The sequence below is a fragment of the Canis lupus genome, chromosome 1 (assembly GCF_011100685.1).
Source record: "Canis lupus familiaris isolate Mischka breed German Shepherd chromosome 1, alternate assembly UU_Cfam_GSD_1.0, whole genome shotgun sequence".
Taxonomy (NCBI): domain Eukaryota; kingdom Metazoa; phylum Chordata; class Mammalia; order Carnivora; family Canidae; genus Canis; species Canis lupus.
In genome coordinates, this window is record NC_049222.1 from 57,391,848 (window position 1) to 57,416,074 (window position 24,227).

Here is a 24,227-nt window from a genome sequence, read left to right on the forward strand (position 1 = left end):
TTGTTTTCTGTTTTTGTTCCTCTGTGTCTCCCCTTTTACCTTCTTTTATGTTAGTCAGATATTTTTTAGTATTTTATTCTATTTCTGTTAGCTTTTAGCTATACTTTGAATTACCCTGTGGTTTGCTATGAATTAAATTATTTGCAAGATATAAATTAGACCTTTTCAGAAAAGATGTAGAAACCTTACAGCAATGTAATTCCATTCAATACCCCTCCTTTTTTGTTCCTGTAATATGTTATATTTCTATATTTATTATAAACCCCATAATACATTGTTACTTGTATTTTTTTCTTCTTTTTCTCATTATATTTTAATCTACTTTAAAGGTTTTTCCATCCATCTGAATATGGCCTTGATGGCATTTTTCTCCACATCATTCTTTCTCAGTATTTCCAGGAGATCTTTTAGGGGCTTTAGGAAAAAGCATAGGAAATAAAGACATGAACAGTTTCTGCAAAGAATCATACACAAAACAGGTCTATACTTATGGAGGGAAATGTAAGTGTACCTCAGAGCTTAGGGGGAATGCCCATATATTAAAACATTTAAGCACAGCACAGTCTGTGGTTCTCAAATCACTGGCATGCACCAGAGTCCCCCAAAGGGCTAGTAGGACTGCCAGGCTCACCTTCAGTTTCCGATTCAGTGGGTCTGGTAGGGGCAAGTACATGCTGCTGCTGGTGGTCAAGGGGCCCCAGCACCCCTGATCTAAGCATCTCTCCTCTTCCTCGTGCTTTCTCACTTCGGGACTTTGCCAAGATTGCTTTCCCTGGCGAACATCTTCGGGATCTGCCTCATTCTTTGATAGTGTGCTTGAAAAGTTTTCACTCCAAAAACCCTGCAGTTTTGCCAAGTGCTTATCATGTCTATTTGTGGTGACAGCCAAAGCTTTTTCTGGCCCGAGCAGCATTGAAAAGAAGCAAGGAAAGTGAATGATCTTGCTGAAGAGTGTGGATTGTAGGTTTTTTTAACAAGCCCAGCAAAACAGACCTCAGGTTACTTATATTTTCTTTAAAGAGGTACTCATTTTTCTTAAAAATTTTGAAGGAATGAGCATCCGTACACATATAAACATGAGAGGGAAAAGTCTTTTTACATTTGCCCACGTGGTTATCCTTTTTGGTGTTCTTGATTCCTCTCTGTATAGAGTCCAGTTTTCATTTATCATTTCCATCAGCCTGAAGGAAATCTTGTAACATTACATGTAGCACAAGTTTGCTGATAACAGAGTTTCTCAGCTTTCAATTTATCTTAAAATTAAAGCTTTATTTCACACTCAAACTTTTTCACCTTTATTGAAGTGCAATTGACAGATAAAACTGTAATATATTTAAGGTGTACAACATGATGATTTGACATACATATACACTGGGGAAGAAAACTCATCATCAAGTTAATTAACACATCCATCACCTCACATACTTACCTTTTTTAGAATGAGAACACATGGGGCAGCCCGGGTTGCTCAGTGGTTTAGCACCACCATCAGCCCAGGGCATGATCATGGAGACTCGGGATCGAGTCCCATGTCAGGTTCCCTGCATGGAGCCTGCTTCTCCCTCTGCCTGTGTCTCTGCCTCTCTCTGTCTCTCTCTCTGTCTCTCTCTGTCTCTCTCTCTGTCTCTCATGAATAAATAGATAAAATCTTTTTTAAAAAAATAAATAAATAAAATGAGAACACTCGAGTTCTGCACTCTTAGCCAAATTTCAATGATACAATACAGAGTATAAACCATGGTCACTATGTTACATTTGAGATCATCAGACCTTATTCATCTTATTTTTTAAATAGATTTTGTTTGTTTGTTTGTTCATGAGAGACACAGAGATAGAGGCAGAGACATGGACAGAGGGAGAAGCAGGCTCCCTGAAGGAACCCTATCAGGGACTTGATCCCAGGACCCAGGGATCACAACCTGAGCCAAAGGCAGACGCTCAACCACTGAGCCACCCAGGTGCCCCCAGACCTTATGTATCTTAAAGCTGAAAGTTTATATCTCTTTCTCAGCCTCTCCCCATTTCACCTACTCCCCAGACCCTGGCAATAATCATTCTTTCTGTTTCTTTGAGATTGACTTTTTAAAAAGATTTTACGTATACTGTGCAGTATTGTCTTTTGCTGTGCCAATTATTTCACTTAGCTTAATAGCCTCCAGGTTCATCCATCTTATCACAAATGATAGGATTTCCTTCTTTTTATGGCTGAATAATATTCTTCTGTGTGTGAGGGGGTGGCATTTTCTTTTTCCATTCATTGTTGACAGACACAGATTGTTCCCACATTTAGGTATTGTGAATAATGGTGCAGTGAACATGAGAGTACAGATAGCTCTTCAAGATACTGATTTAGTTTTCTTTGCACATATACCCAGAGGTGGGACTGGTAGATCATAGAGTGTTTCTGTTTTTAATTTTTTGAGAAAACTCCATTCCATTTTCCATAGTGTTTGTACCAGTTTATGTTCTCACCAACAGTGTATGAGAGTTCCCTTTTCTCTACATCTTCACCAGTATTTTTCTCTTGTCTTTTTGATAATACCCATTCTAATAGGTATGAGATGGGATCATCTCATTGTGGTTTTGATTAGTGTTTCCCTGGTAATTGATGATTTGAGTACCTTTTCTTGTTGTACATATAGTTTGGGAAAATGTATATGTTATTTTGGAAAAATGTTCGATTCCTCTGCCCATTTTCTAATTGGGTTATTTTTTTGTTGTTGTTGTTACTGAGTAGTGTGAGTTCCTTGTATACTTTGGATATTAATTCATTATCAGATACGTGTTTTGCAAATATTTTCTTGAATTCCATAGGTTGCCTTTTCATTTGCTGATGGTTTCCTTTACTGTGCCTCCCGCCCCCCCCCCCCCCCCCCCCCCCGTGAAGCATTTTAGTTTGATATCATACTTGCCTGTGCTTTTGGGGTCAGATCCAATAATCCTTCCCAAGACCAGAATCAAGGAGTTTTGCTGTGTTTTGTTTTGTTTTTTTTCTAGGAGTTTTTTGGTTTTAGTTCTTATGGTCAATTTTGAGTTGTTTGAGTGTGGTATAAGATAGGGGTCCAGTTTCATTCTTTCTCATGAAACTGTCCAGTTTTCTCAGGACCATTTATTAAAGAAACTATCTTTTCCCCATCGTATATTTTTGGCTCTTCTGTCAGAAATTAAGTTGCCATATATGCATGAATTTATTTCTTGGCTCTCTGTTCTTCATTAAGCTATATGTCTATTCTTATACCAGTGCTACTACTGTTTGATTATTGTGGTTTTGTAATATTGTTTGATGTCAGGAAGTGTGATGCTTCTAGCCTTGTTCCTCTTTCTCAAGATTGCTTTGGCTATTCAGAGTCTTTCATGGTTCCATATGAATTTTAGGATTTTTGTTCCATTTCTGTGAAAAATGCCTTTGGAATTTTGATAGGGTTTGCACTGAACCTATAGATAGCTTTGGGTAGTATGAACACTTTAACAATTTCAGTTCTTGGGCAGCCCAGGTGGCTCAGCAGTTTAGTGTCGCCTTCAGCCCAGGGCCTGATCCTGGAGACCCGGGATCGAGTCCCACATCAGGCTCCCTCCATGGAGCCTGCTTCTCCCTCTACCTGTGTCTCTGCCTCTCTCTCTCTATCTCTATCTCTCTGTCTCTCATGAATAAATAAATAAATAAAATCTTAAAAAAAAAACAATTTCAGTTCTTTCAGTTCATGAAAGGGATCACTTACTCCTTTGATTAAATTTATTCCTAAGTTTTTTATGCTATTATAAATGGGATTTTTTTCTTAATTTCTCTTTCTGATAGTTCACTGTTATATATAGAAACACAATTTTATATATTGATTTTTTATTCTGTAACTTTACTGAATTCATTTATTAGTTCTAACAGGTTTTGTTTTGTTTTGTTTCATTGGTGGAATCTTCAGTTTTCTATATATAGTATCATGCTATCTTTAAAGAGAAGCAGTTGTATTCCTCCTTTCTGATTTGGATACTCTTTTTTCTTTTTCTTTTTCTTTTTTCCTTAATTGCTCTGTCTAGTACTTCTGGTACTATGCTGAATAAAAATTGTAAAAGTCAGGGATGCCTGGGTGGCTCACTGGTTGAGCATCTGCCTTTGGCTCAGGGTGTGATCCCAGGGTGCTGGGATCGAGTCCCACATTGGGCTGCCTGCTGGGAGCCTGCTTCTCCCTCTGTGTCTCTGCCTCTGTCTTTCATGAATGAATAAAATATTTTTAAAAATGGTGAAAGTCAGCATTCTTCCTTTGTACCTGATCTTAAAGGAAAAACTTTTAGCTTTCCTGTTGGAAATGATGTTAGTTGTGGGCTTGTCATGTATGGCTCTTATTATATTGAGGTATATTCCTTTTATATCCATTTAGCCAAGTTTTTATTATAAAAGGATATTGAACTTTGTCAAATGCTTTTTCTGCATCTGTTGAGGTGATCATATGATTTTTATCATTCATTTTATTAATGTGGGTGTATCACATTTATTGATTTATCTTTTCAAAAGATCGGCTCTTAGTTTTATTGATCTTTTCTATTGTCTTTTTAGTCTGTTTTATTTATCCCTGCCTCAACTTTGTAATTTCCTTCCTTCTACTAACTTTGGGCTTAATTTGCTCTTCTTTTTCTAGTTCCTTGAGATGTAAAGTTAACTTGTTTATTTGGGATCTTTCTGTTTTCCTAGTGTAGGCTTTTATCTTTATGAACTTTCCTCTTTGAACAGTTTTTACTGCATCCAATTTGTTGTGGTATGTTGTGTTTCCATTTTCATTTGTCTCAAGATATTTTTTGATTTCCCTTTTGCTTTTATCTTTGACCCATTGGTTACTTAGGAGTATGTTGTTTAATTTCCACATATTTGTCAATTTTCATATAATTGATTTCTAGCTTCATACCATTATGTTTGGAAAAGATGCTTACTATGATTTTAATTTTCTTAAAAATTTTTTTAATTTTCTTAAATTTATTAGGAATTGCTTTGTACCTAATATATGATCTATGCTGGAGAATGTTCCACATGAGCTTGAGAAGAATGTGTATTCTGCTACTATTGGATGAAATATTTCATATATATATGTTTATATATATATGGTCTATGTGTATATATGTTTTTATGTATATCTGATCTAATGTGTAGTTTTAGTTTTGGTCTAAGGTGTAGTATAAGTACAGTTTTCCGTATTGGTTTTTTTGCCTGGATGATCTACTTTCAGATGATCTATTATTGAAACTGAGGTACTGAAATTTCCTACTATTACTGTATTGCTCTGTTTCTTCCTTCAGAACTATTAATATTTGCTTTATATATTTAGGTGTTCCTATGTTAGATGCATAAATATTTAAAATGTCAATCCTCTTGATAAATTGGCCTTTTATTATTATGTAATGACCTTCTTTGTCTCTTGTTATCATTTGACTTAAAGTTTATTTTGTGTGATCTAAGTATAGCTACTCCTGCTCTCTTTTGCTTTCCATTTGCATAGAATATCTTTTCCCCTAACTTTACTTTCAATCTATATGTCCTTAAAGCTGAGGTAAGTCTCTTGTAGGCAACATATGGATAGGTCTTTTTATTTATTTTTTTTTTTGATAGGTCTTTTTAAATATCTGTTTAGCTTCTCTATGTTTTTTGATTGGAGACTTTAATCCATTTACAATTTAAAGTAATTATTGATAAATATGGACTTGTTATTTTCTGGCTGTTTTTTAGTCCTTTTGTTCCTTTCTTCTTCCTCTCTTGCTCTCTTACTTTCTGATTTGTTGATTTTCTGTAGTGTTTCCTTTCTCTTTTGGTTATCTGCTATAGGCTTTTTCCTTTGTGGTCAACATGAGGTTTACATCTTCTAGTTTTAACAGCCTGTTTTAAGTTAATAACTTTACTTGCAACACATACAAAAACTACATTTTTACACTTCTCCCCACTGTGGTGTCACAGTTTACATTTTTTTTTATTTTATTTATTATTTATGATAGTCACACAGAGAGAGAGAGAGAGGCAAAGACATAGGCAGAGGGAGAAGCAAGCTCCATGCACTGGGAGCCCGACGTGGGATTCGATCCTGGGTCTCCAGGATCGCACCCTGGGCCAAAGGCAGGCACCAAACCGCTGCGCCACCCAGGGATCCCTACATTTTTTAATATTGTGTATCTATTAACAAATTATTATAGTTATAATTATTTTTAATATTCTTCTTTTCAAATCTATACTAAAGTTATAGGTGATTTACTTACCACCATTACAATAGTAGAGTGTTCTGAATTTAAGTATATATCTATTTTTACCTATGAGTTTTATACTTTCCTATATCTTCATGTTACTAGTTAGCATCCTTCATTTCAGCTTAAAGAAGTCCCTTTAACACTTCCTGTAAGGCCGGTTAGTGGTGATGAACTCCTTCTAGAGTCTCGGAACCTCTTTATCTGTCATTCATTTCTGACAGACAACTTTGCTGGGTAGAGTATTCTTGTTTGGAAGTTTTTTATTACAACACTTTGAATATATCATCCCACTCCCTTCTGGCCTGAAAGGTTTCTGTGGAGAAATCTGCTCATAGTCTTATGAGGGTTCCTTTATATGTTAACAAGATGCTTTTGTTTTGCTACTTTTAAGATTCTTTATTTTCGATTTTGGACAATTTAAATGCAACTTGTGGGCCTCTTTAGATTTATCTTTTTATAACTCTTTGGGCTACCTGTATCTGGATGTGTGTTTATTTCTCCCTACCTTAGCCATTATTTTGTTGAATAAACTCCTGCCCTTTTTTCCCTCTTTTCTTTCTAAGATCCCTATAATATTTATTATAAGTGGAGATGAGAATTTGGGAGGGAAGATATTTACCTTTCTTTTTTGCTGTCTTCTTTGTCTTTTGTTCATTTTTCTAATGAGATTTTTATCTTTTTCTTAAATTTTAAGAGCTTTTTGTATGTTTAAGTAAGTGTAACTATTCAAGATATATGATGTAAATACTTTTTACCAATTGTTATTTGTATTTGATTTTGCTTGTGGTGGTTTTTTTCTCCTATGCAAAAGTTGTTTTTAAAGTTTTACATGTCCAAATGATCACTTTCTTTTTCTTTTTTTTAATTTTTAAAAAGATTTTATTTATTTATTCATGACAGACACAGAGACACAGAGACACAGAGACATAGGCAGAAGAAGAAAGCAGGCTCTCCGTAGGGAGCCTGATATAAGAGTCGATCCCAGGGCCCTAGGATCACAACTTGAACCAAAGGCAGATGCTCAACCATGGAGCCATTCAGGCATCCCTGGTCACTTTATTTTTCTATTGTTTTTTGCTTTTGAATCATAGCTGGCCAGATCACAAGGGAATTCATCTGTGTTTTCTTCTAATAATAGTATGATTTCATATTTTACATTTAGATGCCTAATTTATATAGAGTTTATTTTGTTGTATTCTGTGAAGTTTGGATTTAACTTTATCTTTTTTCAAATAATTGTCCAGTTGTGCCAGTATAACTTTTTTAAAGTTACTTCTTTTCCCTATTTATTTATTTTTTTAAAGCTTTTATTTATTTATTCATGAAAGACACAGAGAGAGAAAGGCAGAGGAGCCTGATGTGGGACTCAATCCTGAGACTGCAGATCATGCCCTGAGCCAGGGGCAGATGCTCAACGGCTGAGCCACCCAGGCATCCCTCCCTATTTATTTTTGATGCTTCCTTTATCACGTACCAAATTTCCATATATTTTGCACCTTTTTGTTTTGTTTCATTAATGTGTCTGTCTATTCATATGTCATGACACTCTGTTTTGATTGGTGAAATTTTACACCATGTTTTCTTCTCTGGCAGAGTTAATTACCCTCCATCATTATTCTTTTTTTAATTGACTTCCCTGGCTATTCTCACATGCTTAATTTTTTTATTACCATCACATTGACTATTTTCAGGCATTGTTTCTTCTTCTTCTTCTTCTTCTTCTTCTTCTTCTTCTTCTTCTTCTTCTTCTTTTCTTTCTTTCTTTCTTTCTTTCTTTCTTTCTTTCTTTCTTTCTTTCTTCTTTCTTTCTTCTTTCTTTTTTCTTCTTTCTTCTTCTTCTTCTTTTCCTTCTTTCCAGGCATTGTTTCTTACATGGTCACTGGTTGTTTGTATAGTCATTGACTAAAGCAATGACAGCAATAAGGTGTCCTACTGAAACCTAAACTCTTTGAAACTTGTTTTATATTGTACACATATAAATGTAAAGTATGTTAAACTTATAAAATACCAAGATAGTTTTTTAAATGGGCAAAAATCATTTTATTAAGCTTTGTGAACAATATAGATAAATCTGTGTTATTCTCTCCTATTCTTTGTAGGTTTCAGAATTTCTCCATTATGAGTTCTTTGATAATTTTTCATTAGAATTTGATAGGTAAGGACTAACCCTAGCCCTTTGAACTCTGCCATTCCAATGACATAGGAGTCTTGTTATCATATTTGAATCCTCTTGCCTATCATATTTCTCCCTCTTATCTTTCCAGGCTGGACACTAGCCCAGCCTGGACACTAGCCCACTGGTCAGCTAAAAGGGATTACAATTATAAATGCTGTTTGATTCTATTTAACTATATTATGCTTGGATGGCATACTTGGATATTTGCTTAAGACCTTGTGTCAGTGAATTAAACATTGGAATAATGACATAGCGGTGCCTTTTCCCATTTAACAACATTACTCTACATTTTATTCTCATTAGCTTGGTATGTTTTGACATTCAAATTCACTTTCTCTACACATTATTTATCATACTTTTTTAAAGCAATATGGATATTCTCTTTAGTTTCTGCTTTTATATAATTGATTCCTCAGTGTTCTGCTTGAGTGGAGCCAACCTGACCTAAATTTTTGTATTTTAGAATTTAATACTTGGAGTATTGAATTCTAAGCTTTAAAAGGAAATTAAGCGGTAGGGTACTGCTATATTGAATCTGGTAATTTAATGAATATAGAAATATGGATAGTGAGAGAAAATGTTTTTATATCTTAGGGCTAAGTTATTTTTCCTGAAGACTTTTTTTTAAGATTTATTTATTTTGGAGAGAGAACAAGCAGAGCATGGGAGATAGAAGGACAGGGGGAGGAAGAGTCTTAAGCAGACTCTGAGCACAGAGCTTGACACAGGCTCAGTATCACAACCCTGAGATCACAATCTGAGCCAAAACCAAGAGACAGACACTCAACTGACTGCACTGCCCAAGTGACCCAATTTCTCAATATACAGTCAATTTCCAATCTATCATACTGTTATCCTTCCAGCACTACTTTTATCGGGTAGGGAATAAACTAGATATTGAAAAAGGGAAGCTCATTGTCCATTTCTGTCCATTGTAGCCCTGTCCAGCTTACTAAGGAGCTGATGGCTCTCAGTGTGCAAGTTCAGGCCCACTAGCCCTTGTACCAGCTGTACCTAGAGTAGTAATCTATGAGCCCCACACTAAGCAGATGTCTGTGGAGAGAGGAAGAGTTGTTCCAGGCGTTCTGTATGATTGGTATCTTAGGTTGTTGAGTGGGTCATGAGCAACCACATGAACATGGAGTCATGGTTATCTCTTCTAATCTCTGCCCTTTTTCTCACATTTCTTACCTTATATTCTCCCTTGGTATCATGGACATGGTGGGGCTCAAACCCTGGATTGTATTTCCTTGTAAGTGCCTTTTGGCCTGGCTCTTGGTAGGTCTGCTAACTTTAGCACTTTCTTCTGGCTGGGTTCCTATTGCAAACATGGTGACTTTCTTTGAAAGCACTGTGCTTTCCCTCACCAGGTAGAAGTATAAAACAAGTCTAGATTCACATAGTCTTGGATTCCATCCTAGGCTCCACCATTTAACTTTGTGATCTTAAACATGGAATTTTCCTACCTAAATACCAGTTTTACAATTTATTAAATGGGCATGTAATATCCCAATATAAGTCTTGAAGATTAGGTGAAATAAAGTATATGAAGAGCTTGGCACATACTATGTGCTTACTATATAATATGAAGTACAACTTCTCTCTTTCCTCTTAACTATAAATAGTGAATTTTGCTTGATGTTGCAAATGCCACCCTTAGCCACCTGATCAAACAGGAATATAGACACCAAGCCAGGCCAGAATTTAGCTGAATATGCCCCTTGGATACCTGACCACCCACTCAGAGGTCTCTGCATCAAGGCTCTGTAAATTCCAGGCTTACCCTGCTCTTCTTGGCAAATCACTGTCAAGGCCCCAGTATGCTTCACAGGCAAGGCCACACAGCTTAGAAATCCACTTCCTTTGGCTAAGTTTTACGGGAATAACTTACAGAATTTAACTTGTTATTGACATTTAATGTTATGGTTTTCCCATTTAACTTACAGAGGAAAAAAAGATGAATCACAATTGCCATTAGTCATGTTTTTTAAAAACAGTAGTAATACTGGATTCTCCTAACTTACTGGAAGTTGTTTCCAAACACACAAAGACATTTGGGTGAAAATTGAATGACTTTCTATCAGATTACTGTCTTCAGGACACTTTTAGAATGAATAGACTAATTTACATTTTAAGATAGAACAAAACCTTATTTTGGCATACTTGGGTGGTATGACCAAGTGCACAGTAGGCAAAAATGTGGCTTATTTACAGTAGACACAGCTGCAGTGAAGCTGGCAAAAGTGAAGTTGCTACTGCTCCAGCCTTCCTTCATTTTCTCTTAAATTTATATTGATATAAATATATATTGTCTAAAATAAGCCAGATTTTTTAAACATGATTCTTCTACTTTATGAATTTACTAAGTAAATATTTTATGGGCTTCTAAAACTGTATGTTCTCTCAGAATGAGTAAAAGGATTGTTTGGAGTTCTGCTTTTTATAAAGGTTACACAGTAGAGCTTCATTTAAACATAAAAATACATAAATTTGCCTATACCAGGGATCAAATCATGATCTTCACAATATAGTTACATATAGAAAAGCCTGACATAGAACTGTTAGGCTGTAAAAAGTGCTAGGCAGCAAGACTAATAGTCATAATAACATTACAAAGGGCATTATGAGTTACCCTGTGGTTTGTAGTATTTACTTTTTGTATACTGTTGATTCATTTAAATAAATATCAGTGATTTCTTGGCCCCTCTTAGATTTTAAATGCCAGATTACTGTTATTCCACATATTTACTTTAACGGAATTTGTGTAAATGAAATAAATACATAAAAAGTTAAACAAGATTATGTAAAGAGTATTCTGTGAATCTTGTAATACTAACATTAATCTTTTCACAGATGGTTATTTTCTAAAGAATATGTATCTATTAAAACTATATGAAAAAATATAAATATAATCATTTGATCATTCTTAAATGTATATAAATAAAAATAGATGCCAACATTATTATTAGACTTCTTTTTGTTAGTTTTTTTAATCAACTAACCTGCCCACTTTTAAATAATAGAGGCTTAGATTTCCTGTTATAACTCTATACATAATAGATAGTTCAAAAGGCACTTATGATAATGGAGGCATTCTGTTTGTATAAAACTATTATAAAAATTTGAATCAATGAAGCTATTACATTTTGGAAAGATTTTTATGCCTTTTTTCTTCCTTTGACAATCTGCCTGATTCTTGGAAGAAGCACATCTTGATAAGCTCTATGCCCTTCCCCATCCATGCCATACCCCCCAGCCTAGGCAATTAAGAGTTCATTTTCGTGTTCACATCATTCTGTGTCACATAAAATCACTTAAACTCATCTTTGAAAATATTCTAGGCAGCAGTTTTTAAACTTTTTGGATCCAGAATTCTTTTACATTCTTAAAAGTTAATGAAGATATTAAAGGGCTTTTTGCTTGTCTGGACTATATTGATATTTAAATATCAGTATTTATTATATTTGAAAAGCTGAGAAATATTTCAAATATGTATGCATTCATTGGAAAAGTCTGTTTCTTTTTTTTTTCCTTTAGGGTGAAAAGTCTATTTCCTATTAACATTAAATAACATATTTTTAGGAGGAAATAACTGTATTTTTTAAAACAAAATAGTGTGAAAGGAGGTCATTGTTTAACATGTTTGCATATCTTGCCTTTTTGCTGTATTTGGTGTGTTGCAGTTGGTATTTTGGTTGATTTCTATGAAGCATACAGCTGCTTCACGTCAATATGTGATTGAAAAGAACGGAGTATTTTAAGAATTTTTCAGATAATTGTGGATACTCTGATACTAGATTAGAACTTGACCAATGGTAGTTTCATACAAGCTAATTTTATATTGACTCTGGATCATAAAAGTTTCAGTATTGAATATGAAACCATGTTCTCTTCTAATTGGTAGGAAAATCCACTGGTATATTTTGTACTTATCTTTTATCTGTGTACAGTTTTGTAATATCATGCCTTTTTATTCTGAATGTTTGCTGAGTTCTTACAGTCCTCCAAGTATTGACATATTTAGTGATACAATATAAAAATAAATCACATCTGTTATCACTGACCTCATCAGAAAAGTTTGTGAATATTGGTAAACTCTTAAGCGCATGACAGCAAATACAAGCTTTCTAAAATTTTATTTTCTCTTGAAAAAGCTCAAATTTTGTCCTGGGCAGCAAAGGCTTTCAATTTTGTTTGAACTGGCAGGCTTCCTTGTTCATTTTCAATGAAAACTTCCGCTTAAAAATACCAAAGTCTAAATAACTAGAATTTGTCAGTTCATCATTCTCTCATGTAAAAATGATGTTTCATGACAAAAAAAAGGAACAAGCTCAGCTCTTAATGCACAATTTCCTTTAATTGTGACAGTCCCTGCCCTTTGGTATTCACTGCACTTTTTTATACATACTTCCCATTTCATAACACAGAATACAGAAGAGAGATCTACTCAGAGGGTTGAGATTTTATAAAATTCTCATTTTACCACTTTTTCAAGGATATCCTTAAATGAAACCGGCTTTTTAGTTTTTACTTTTGTAACTTAGGGTACATGGCAGCATGCGGAATCACCTGAAGTTCAGCGCCCCTGCTTGGATTCTCATTTAAGCTGCCAGCATTTTTAACCTATCAGTGCTTTGGCATCATCAGTGCAATTGTCAACATATAATATCTTTATATTATTAGGAAAATAATTTTTACTTGAGGATTCCTTCAAAGGGTCTTGGAGACCCCAGGGGTCCATAGACCTTACTTTAAGAATGGCTCTTAAGGGGAGAAGGTATAGGTCATAAAAAGAAGACTACAGTAAAAATTTTCCTAACCCTCCTCTAAACTGACTTGTGTAACCTTGGCAGCGACTACTCTCATAGAAGGCTGAGTGTCAAGGCCAGTTGTCTGCCCTCTGCTATGTCCATTCATCTCTAGAATAAGATAGTTTGCAAATGTCAGTGGTATTTGTTTTCAAATCAGTTTATGCCAATTTCAACAATACTTGTTCTTATACAATTTTAATATTATATAAATAGAATAAGTGTGAGTTCAAAAAGAAAAAGAATGGGGACACCTGGGTGGCTCAGCGGCTGAGCCCCTGCCTTTGGCCCTGGGTGTGATCCCCAGAGTCCTGGGATCGAGTCCCACGTTGGGCTCCCTGCATGGAGCCTGCTTCTCTCTCTGCCCCTCTCTCCCTCTCTGTGTCTCTCATGAATAAATAAATAAAATCTTAAAAAAAAAAAAGGAAAAGAATGTATGTTTCTAAAACTAACTTAAATGGTTTGGAATTACTTACTGTAAAAGATTACTATCATAATTTAGTGTGGATGAGATTTGTTAAAGTTTAGGGGGAAAAAAACTTAAAAATCTGGAAGGATTCCACATTCCTTCACAGGTATTTTTAATTCCTATGTCATAGAGAAACTAAATTGTGAAACTAAGCTTGAAATTGTGATGATGTGTTTGTGTGTGTGCTTTGCAGAAAGAACCGCAATGACCTAATCTGTAGACCCACATTTAAAGAAAAGGCTTTTAGCTCACCTTCAAAAGATTGGTGAATGTGTATACACATAGATATTTTAAGCTGAAATAAAATTCATAAATTAATATCTATACTTTTTTCTTTAAATGATTCACCACTCAACCAACTTTTCCACTAGTAGATTTATTAACCAGTAGTAAGGATCACATTGAATCTGATAGTTTCTTTGCTGCCATCCATGAGCTAGAAGCAAATTTCCTTTGGTTTCCATGACAGTCAAATAATGCTCTCTCTCATCATGGCTCTTGGTATCTACGGCTGGGTCAGATTGTATTGGTAAAGGATTTAGATTACAATCTAAATTGTTATCTAAATAACAATTAGATATTAGATGTTTAGATTGTTATCTAAATAACAATGTAGATTGCTATCTAAATCCTTTTAGGAATGTAACTATTACAGGTCAGATATCATAATGATATAGTGTTGAGCTTGATTGTATAAACTTTTTTTTATTGGTGTCCTAGCATTTGTTGAGTTGAAAACTGCCTGGAATAAACAAGTGTAATGGGAGAGCTTGGAGATTTTCACAGAGATTGCATAATAATACTTCCTGAAGGATGAAAATTATAATAAATGTTCTTTGATCTATACAAATAAGTTCACTGGTAAAAAGAGAAATAAGTTCACTGGTTAATCAAATATGCCAGGGTTGGGCAGACAGTAGTGGTTCATTGATGTCAACTCTACCATAATAGGTGGACATGCTGTCATGTATAGATGCATCGTGACATGGCTCCAAGACACAGGCTGGGAAACAAATGACTCAGATTCTCTGCCTCACTCACCAACCACCAGGAGTCACTGAAGACTGTGTTCCTAACTCCCTGGCACTGAGCTTGCAGGAGATGTTGGTTTTTTCCCTAAAAGTGGGGAATTAATTCGCACTCTTCATAGTCTGTTTATAACCAGTACACACTAGCAAGCTGACGGGCAAGGTGGCTTTGTCTGTATCCAGATGGTTAAAAAAGTCATCAACCCTAGTTATGGGTTGCATAACTAGGCCATAGCACCAGGCCATAGCACCACAGCTAACCAAACACTGAAATAATGATTAGGTACCAAGAGATTGCTCCAGATTTCTGATTTTGTGATGATAACTTACTCACTGTTAATAGTGTGGCCTAGATTTATAGGCCTGTTCCTTCATTTTTCCTCTTTCCAAAACGGTTTGCTGAGCATCTTCTTTGTGTCAGACACTATTATAAGATTAGGGATCCAGTAGTGAATAAAAGAGAGAAAAAAATAAAACCTTAGACTTGTAGAACTTAAAATCTGGTAGAGGATACATAAACATATACACACACAACACTAAGGCAAAAAAGTGAGAAAGGGAAATGAGATACCATCAGTTGGGGAGTGATGTTGAAATTCTGCAGCATGGGCAACCCTGGTGGCTCAGCAGTTTAGCGCCACCTTCAGTCCAGGGCGTGATCCTGGAGACCGGGAATCGAGTCCCACATCGGGCTCCCTGCATGGAGCCTGCTTCTCCTTCTGCCTGTGTCTCTGCCTCTCTCTCTCTCTCTCTCTGTCTCTCATGAATAAATAAATAAAATTTTAAAAAAGAAATACTGCAAAGTGACCACAGACCACAGAAGGCATCATATAAACTCCTAAAAGAAGAATATAGTCTAGAAGAGATGGTCTCTCATAATATTAAGTGTTCATGTCTTGAGATCGATGGGGTTTGTATGGGAGAAATACTGCATCTTCATTTTCATTGACTCTAACTGAAATTTAGCAATTCTTCCAAATCTTGAACATAGATACCCCTATAGTAATATTGGGAGAACTTACAACTTTGACATAGGTAAGTATCACTTGATATTTTCATATCACAATATAGTTATTGTAGATACTATTGTTTATGCTTATCACTACTTATAAATTATAGTAGTTACTGTCTCTGCTATTAAATCTTATTTTTTAGTACCGTAATAAAGCACAGAGATCACAATTTTTTCCAAAAATCTGTATTGATAGATACATGTCAAAGTAACAGATTTCCTTATATCCCTTTGTATTCTATCTTATGAATTTTCAAACACTGAGAAAGAGGCCAAGGCTTCACCAGATTGCCCAGAGGTCAAGTGGTTCATGGCATAGAAATATTAAGCTTTCATTTAATCCCCAATCAAGAGTATTCTTCCACCGCCCACCTGTACAGCACACTCTTCACTCGTGTCTCTGTCCCAGAGATTATGCAAATACATCTTGAGCACATGGGGAGGGCTTTCTGGATAGATAGTTCCACGGAATTGTGATTGTGAAAGATCCCTTCGAAGCTTCCTGTGTAACGCAGGTCATGCACTGTTAAATAAAACATTGCAGAATAATGTAGCCAGCCAAGCAGAAACTTGGCTTCCTAGAAAATAACGGTTTCATACTTCACAGGTCAGTTTTTACACTTCTCTGAAAGATACTTAAAGGAACTTAAAGGCAGTGCAGTTCATCTTACAAGAAGGAACAAGATGTAAAGATCTGAGTTAGAATCAGTTCATTTCACTAACACCAGATTTTTAGCCACTCTCCTCACTCTCACTCTCCTCGTGGCCTTGACCAAGTGGGTCTGTCCAGATTGAGAAGTCATAAACTATAAGCCAGGATACCTTCACCTGGTCCAGCCTGTGGGAAATAGGATGGGATACATGCTTCCACTGGTTTGCCAAGGCGGCCGAAAAACAGAACTGAGAACCTCTTATTTGTAAAGAGGGTAGTGTGAGTAGTAGTTAAATAGATGTTTCTGAGATTTTGCCCTGCTACTACATGTTATGTGCCTTAGATCTATTTTAATGTATTCTTCTACCTCTCATCAAAAATAAAAAGTCAAAAGTAAAAATTCTCAACATCTTGATGTGGCCAGAAAGCTGACAGAGGAAAGCATTCGCTCTAAAATTTTCACACGAGACAGACTTTATGCTGTGTCTAATGTGGAGGGAAGCTAATTATGAGGCATTAAACCTCTTAGATTGTATCTTCCATTGTGCCCTTTCCTCCTAAGAAACAGACCCTCGAAAAGTGTGATAAATGCTGTGGGACTGTTGCACTCATTCATGTGGTTGATTTTCCTTGGCAGGCTGGTGAAAGATGCTCCTTGGGATGAAGTCCCGCTTGCTCACTCTCTGGTTGGTTTTGCCACTGCCTATGACTTCTTGTACAACTACTTGAGCAAGACACAACAGGAAAAGTTTCTTGAAGTGATTGCCAACGTCTCCGGATATATGTATGAAACTTCATACAGGAGAGGATGGGGATTTCAGTACCTTCACAATCATCAGCCCACCAACTGCATGGCCTTGCTCACAGGAAGCCTTGTTTTGATGAATCAAGGTGCGTATGAATACAGCTGAGGGAATGCCCAAGCCAACATCTGTCACCGTTGTCTTGTGAGCAGAGCATTTTATACCTAGCCTTCATACATGTTCATACTTGGATCCTAACTGGACTCATGAGATGAAGTAATATCCAGGGCTTCTCTTAGACAGTTGAGAGACATCTATTCTTCATTTCTGCTAGTTACATCAGCCTGCAGGTTATTTAAGTAAGGCTTTGGATCGTGTCAAGCCATATCCCTACAGCATGCAGTCAGTGGTGAATATTCATTTCCCCAGAGAATTTTGACTGTGAAGACAGCCTTCCTGGATAAACGTAGTAGTTTTTAAAAGCTAAATAGGTGGTTTATTATTTCAAATGAATGTTCTTTGGATACAGATGTGCATCATTACAACACCAATTTTTTCTCTAAGGACTTAAAACAACCAGTCTAGATCATTTAGGTCAAATTTGGAGATGACTTTTGTGGGTCACATAGCTACTTTGCTTTAATGTCCTAACATACATAATTGCTGATATTACATTTTCTCTGTTCTTGTAATTCTGAATTAATTAAAACACCTATGAAAGTCTATGTATGATTTAATTAGACTATATTTAAGAAAAGCAGCCCTAAGATCACAGTGAATTATTAGGATATTAAGTATATACTTGGAGCCCGGAAGTCTAACAGAACTCTTGACCACTTACCCACAAGAATTACTATGCATTTTGTAGATTATCCAGCATCAGATTTCCTTAAGTCTGGCTTTCTCCCTTATCTTATCAACCAGCCATCATTTTCAATTAGTCTTAAAGGAAAAGAAACTAATATGAATCAAACATATGACATGTGTTCATCCTTGTTCCTATTTAATTTAATTGTCCCATCAGCCATATAAGGTAGCTGGGATTTGGACCAGTTCTGGCCAAACTCAAAGTTCACTCTCTTTCCACTATATTTTGTTGCCTCTCTTGGAGTAGAGATTCAATTTATAGTAATTTAAGGAAAGCTTTATGAGGGCCAAGTTTCATCCTAGCTCCTATAGCCCTCTAATCTCACAGAAACAAACAAGATTTAAAAGATCAAAATGCAAAAAAAAAAATTAATAAAATATCAAAATACACATCTTCAACTATTTATAAATAAATCCCAAGTCCTGTGAAAAGACATCATCATGAAATGGTGGAAGGAACCCAGGATAAGCTAGCTCTCAGCCTGGAGTCTTGGGTTTTAGTCTAGTATAGTATTATTTCTTCATATAAACTTTTAGTTATTTAGTAGCTGGAATAGAGCTTATTTCTTCATTCTTCATGGTAGGTAAGATTACTCCAGATAACCTGCAGGCATCGAAAATACTGGTTCAGATTGGGTCAAAATGTATAATTCTCCTCTGGCAGGAGTTTCCATGTACAATTATTTCCTATTACAGTTGTGGGTTGCTCAGGGATACAGTGTTGCAGAATCACCACATAGGAAATGCACATATTTATAAGATGATTGGACAGAGGAAAAGGTGAAATCTCTGGCCCTGCCCATCCCAGTTAATAATCAGGCTTATAATCCTGCCTTTCTAGGCATGCTCACTACCGTTAGGAGCTACCTCACAGGCTGTTTCGACAATCCCATGTTCCCCAGACCAGCCTCATAGATGCTTGGGGAGCTTAGTGTACTGACACTTCCCATTGGACTCACATACAATCTCAGAAGTGGGAGAATTAGAATGTTCTCTCTGATGTCCTAACTCTGTCTAAGGCTTGGTGCATAGGGACCACGGGATCACACAGAAGCAGCTTACAAATCAGTTGGAAGGAAGACATATGAAATGTCTAAATGAATATGCAATGAGATAAGGGATGTCATGAAGCTATGGTTAAATATCAATTGAGTGTATTGAGTTTAATTCAGGACAACAATGTTCTTTAGGTGAGTTTGAGAAGGTTCATAGAACTTTGAAAGATAGATAGGATATGGATAACTGAAAATAATGAAGAACATTCCAGCAGGGTGTATGGCTGGTGGTAAAGCACAGGGCATAGCATCAATAACAATATCAACGCCTGAAAACAATATTGCACTGTATGTTAACTAAAATTTAAATAGAAATAAAATAACAATATCAGTGCCTCATATTGACAGATTTGAAGTTTACAAAGGTAGACATTGCCTCATTATCTCCTGAACAAGATGGTTGTAAGGGAAAAAAACAGGGAAAACCAGGTAATGTGATACCAGGGAGCAGTAAGTAGCAGGACTGATTATAAGCATTCCATTGGAGTCTGGTTAGAGATGGAGGATACAAAGAAGAAAAAGATGAAGACGACTAGAATTTTAAACCCAAATGATTACAGAATGGAAACTAAAAGCTATCCAGAAGACTGGCATGTCAGGTGTAGAGCTGGATAGGAGGAGTCAGGGTACATTCACAGCCACCTCTTCAAGTTGAGCCTGAGATCAGTGCTGCCCTCATGAGATGGGATCCAGGTCTGACAGAGTCTGGGACCTTGGATTCATGCTGAGATCTGGTGGTCCTGGGGCCCCTGGAAGCCCTCACACCCAAAACACGAGCACAGTAGGCTATGGTAGTGTTCAACACTGGTGATCATACACATCTGGGGAGCAAAGCAACAAGACTCCATCCACATCAGGAGGCAATGAGCTTAATTGTATCCTTACCAGTTGTATGTATTAAATATAAGCACACAAAACAAAATTGAAATCTAAAGACCTAGATTCAGATCAAAGGTTATGTTCATTTTTTGGTCATGTGTCAGAGGTCTTGAACAAGTCAAGCTTTCTGTAATTCTGGAGTAATAATGCCTAATTGAATTAGTAAAAGGATTAAGTAAGGTTGTGTTCAGTGCTGTGTAAATTACAAATGTTTTAGAAATGCAAGTTGTTATTATTACCTAAATGCTAGTCTTGCAAGAATTATAAAAAGCTAGCAGTTTTGAGTCAAAAGTATTTCATAAAAATTTTAAGGCCTTTAATTTTTAGTTGCAGAAGTAGAAAAATGTGACAGGTTGAAGTGCTTGCACAAAATTTTGTAGCTCATTTTTTTGGCAGATTTGGCACTCCCAGTTGGTTTTCTTTTTTTTAATTTTTATTTTTAAAATTTTTGTTTATTTTTTCCAGTTGATATTTTTCACTAGATTTTTTATTAGATTGTTACTCCAGTGGTGCCTCAACCTACTGTGCTACCTTTTGAGATCCTGTGGAATCTAAAGGCACATACAGGATGAGAAATTGTCTTCTAATGAAGGAACAAATTGAAGACTATCTGCTTAACTTGTATAATATTTGCAGCTTGTTAAAAATCCTATAAAATAATGGCACAATTTATATGAATGATAAGCTTCAAAAATATTTTCAAGTAGTGGTTTTTAGAAAAACTGAATAGAAGTCTCAATATACAGATCTTTTTAATATATACAATATAAATATCAGATTGATCTTATTTACCTATCTGAGAGAGCGAGCAAGAGCATGTGTAAACAGAGAGTGGGGGAGAGGGGCAGAAGGAGAGGGACAAGCAGACTCTGCACTCAACAAAGAGCCCCATGTGGGGCTCAAGCCCACTACCTGAGCCGAAACTGAGAGTCATTTAAACTGACTGAGCCACCCGGTACCCCCAGATCTTTTCTTGTAAACTTAAAGTTATATGCAGTTTGTAATCTTAGATGTGATGGGATTTCAAATTTATTATAGATTAGATAAGAAACTAATACTCATTTCAAGGTTTATCTTCATTTAATTAATAACTGACTTGTATTCAAGAACTTTTTAACTTATATCACAGACCCGACACAAACCTGGATTAGCAAAATGTGATTTATAATGTTGGTAGGTGAGAGTTTTACAAAATGCTATTTGCACTGTAGTCAGATAACTCAGAGGGTTTTATTTGGCCATAATTTTCCCTACGCTTCATTGCAGCCATAGTCATTGTTTCCATGTGTTTTCATTCTCCAGGGTATCTTCAAGAAGCCTATTTATGGACCAAACAAGTTCTGACCATCATGGAGAAGTCTCTGGTCTTGCTCCGAGAGGTGACAGATGGTTCCCTCTACGAAGGAGTTGCATATGGCAGCTACACCACTAGATCACTCTTCCAGTATATGTTTCTGGTTCAGAGGCACTTTGACATCAACCACTTTGGCCACCCATGGCTTAAACAACACTTTGCATTTATGTATAGAACCATCCTACCAGGTATAGTGAAGAATCATTAACTATTACAGTTTTTTCTAATTATGAAACTGGGTTAGACTAGGAAGAGAAATGTGGAGTTTGATATTGAAATAAAAGGGATTTTTTAATAAAAAATCAAGGAATCCAAGAGTTGCGTATAACCAGAGCATTTGGGAAGTTATTATGAAGATTTGTGATTTATGTATTATAAAGCTCAGAGCATAATGGATGGATCAAATATAATTTGTAGCTCCCACAGCACTTTTATTTTTGTAGATGTAAAACTTGGGTACATATATAAACTCATTTTCTTGAATCTTAACAAATTATAAACATTTATGGTTACATGTTAATTTTCCTTTACATGCAATCCCAAATTGATCCTCTTTTGTTTTTTAGTTTTTTTATTTTCAAACTGTTCAGATACTCAAAATGAAAAATTATACCTACATATTTGTTGGAGCTTTAATCTTTTCTTTAAATAGTTTACTGAAATAAATAGTATAAAATAGAAAAAAATGAAAAATGAATTGTTACAAAACTTCTAATTCCTTGTTGTCATGTAGCTCAGCCTTCTAAGAGAACTAGCTCTAAAAAAAGATGTATATGATTTAAGAACACTTTCATTTCTAGAACAGCCTTATAACTCTTTGTTTCTAAACAGGACTAAGATGTCAGAAAAAGTTTAGTAGGTATATTTTCATCAGGATGGGGATTTTTGTAACACCCAAAAAACAGATAATCCAGTTGATAAATGGGGAAAGACATGAATAGTTTTCCAAAGAAGACATCCAGATGGCCAACAGACACATGAAAAGATATTCAGCATCACTCATCATCAGAGAAATACACATCAAAACCACAAAGAGATCCACTTCACACCAGTCAGAATGGCTAAAATTAGCAACACAAGAAACAAGTGTTTGCAAGAATGTGGAGAAAGGGGAATCCTCTTACACTATTGGTGGGAACACAAACTGGTGCAGCCACTCTGGAAAATAGTATGGAGCTTCCTTAAAAAGTTAAAAATAGAGCTACTCTATGACCCAGCAATTGCACTACTAGGTATTTACCTAAAGGATACAAAGATACAGATTCTAAGGGGCACATGAACCCTGATGTTCATAGCAACAGTATCAATAATAGCCAAACTGGAAAGAGCCCAAATGTCCATTGACTGATGAACAGATAAAGGAGAGGTGGTGTATATATATAATGAAATATTATTCAGCCATCAAAAAGAATGATACCTTGCCATTTGCAACAACATGGATGGAGCAAGAGTGTATTATGCGCTAAATGAAATGAGTTAGAGAAAGACAAATACCATATATTTCACTCATATGTGGTGGAATTTAAGAAACAAAAGATGAACATATGGGAGGAGGGGGGAAAGAAAAAAGAGAGAGGAAACAAGCCATAGGAGACTCTTAAAGATAGAGAACAAACTAAGGGTTGATCGGAGGAGGTGGTTGGGGGATGGGCTGGATGGGCAATGGGAATTAAGGAGGATGCTTGTAATGAGCACTGGGTGTTGATTGTAAGTGATGAATCATTGAATTCTACTCCTGAAGCTAATATTGCACTGTAGGTTAACTAGAATTTAAATTAAAATTTGAAAAGAAAAAAAAAAAAGGAAACAAAGATGGGGATTTTTTCCTCCAGTGAAATGCAATTTTTAGGTAGTGATTCTAGATCTACAGTAAAGAATCCAGTCTATAAATCTTTTGGCTCTGGTTGCATATATATGGACTGAATAGAATCTCCATTAGTGCGTTAAATATCCAAAAAGTAACGCAGAGCAAAAGAATCATAAGATTTTTAAAGTTTAGTTGAGACTTAACTTTCAGAACCCTAGTGTTTTATTGCTTATTCTTAGATAGGCAGGAGAGGCCTGTTTTGTAGTTTATCTTGATAGACAAAGGCCATCTAAAGCCAGGGACCTTGGAAGAGGTCTCAGTGCTTTGTAATTTGATCTGAGATCTGACAGCCAGCCATATCACTGCTGTGAGCTGTTTGTGACTGCCTCCTAAACTGGAAAGACAGTATGAACACCTCTAAGAGGAAGATTCATGTATTTGTGTCAGTTAATCCAGCAAACCCTTATTGAATAGCTATGTTCCAGGCACTGTACCAGGCAGGGGATTCAAAGAGAAATAAAACATACTTGCTTTCAGGGAATTTGCAGATTAATAGAAGACTCAGAAAATCACATTTTACCATAAGGACTCACTCTGAATAGCATTTGCTAAACTGATAGAAGCAAAACACATCAGCTGTAAATTATGTAAATATGATCATGGTATCATTTTAGAAGGGATTGTATATTAAAAGTCAACTTGTTCTCAACAACCTTTCTCTCTTTTTTTTCCCTCTCCAATGGCTATTCTAGTAATGATTATTCCTGTCTGGCCCAGAGTTGTGTCCCATTCCTTTTCAAGAACACCTGCATATCCAGTCTTAACCTGCTTTTGTTTTGCTGTATGATCTTTGCATTTCCTCTCTTTAACTTCCAGCAGTACATATTAGCACGATCTTCTATGGGAATTATTAAATTTCCTTCCTATAGAACTGCAGTGTCTTCTTTAAGCCTTATAACTTCCACTTTTTTGGGATGCCAAATTGAAGCACCTTATGTCGTTATCTTGGTGTGGAAAGTTGGTTGAGTTGGTAGGAAAGCTGATGCTCATTCCAGGTTCAGGAGCTCACCATGCACCAGAGGAGAGTATATGTGTCTGCAGTTATAATGACACATAGCATGAACATTGGAAAATGAGGAAGGTGGGGTGTATACTAAG

The 24,227-nt window shown here is 35.9% G+C and overlaps 1 protein-coding gene across 6 annotated transcripts in view; it reads left to right on the top strand.

Moving 5' to 3' along the window:
• The window catches only part of DSE (dermatan sulfate epimerase), an 81,128-nt gene that overhangs the window by 51,765 nt on the left and 5,136 nt on the right, over positions 1-24,227 (top strand). For 5 of the 6 annotated variants that reach the window (XM_038526611.1, XM_038526610.1, XM_038526609.1 and 2 more), the window contains 2 exons: positions 17,002-17,255; positions 21,211-21,450. In XM_038526611.1, coding sequence (XP_038382539.1) covers positions 17,002-17,255; positions 21,211-21,450 — 494 coding nt within the window. Of the gene's footprint in view, positions 1-17,001; positions 17,256-21,210; positions 21,451-24,227 lie in introns of those variants that run through there. The other variant, XM_038526614.1, reaches the window with a different exon arrangement.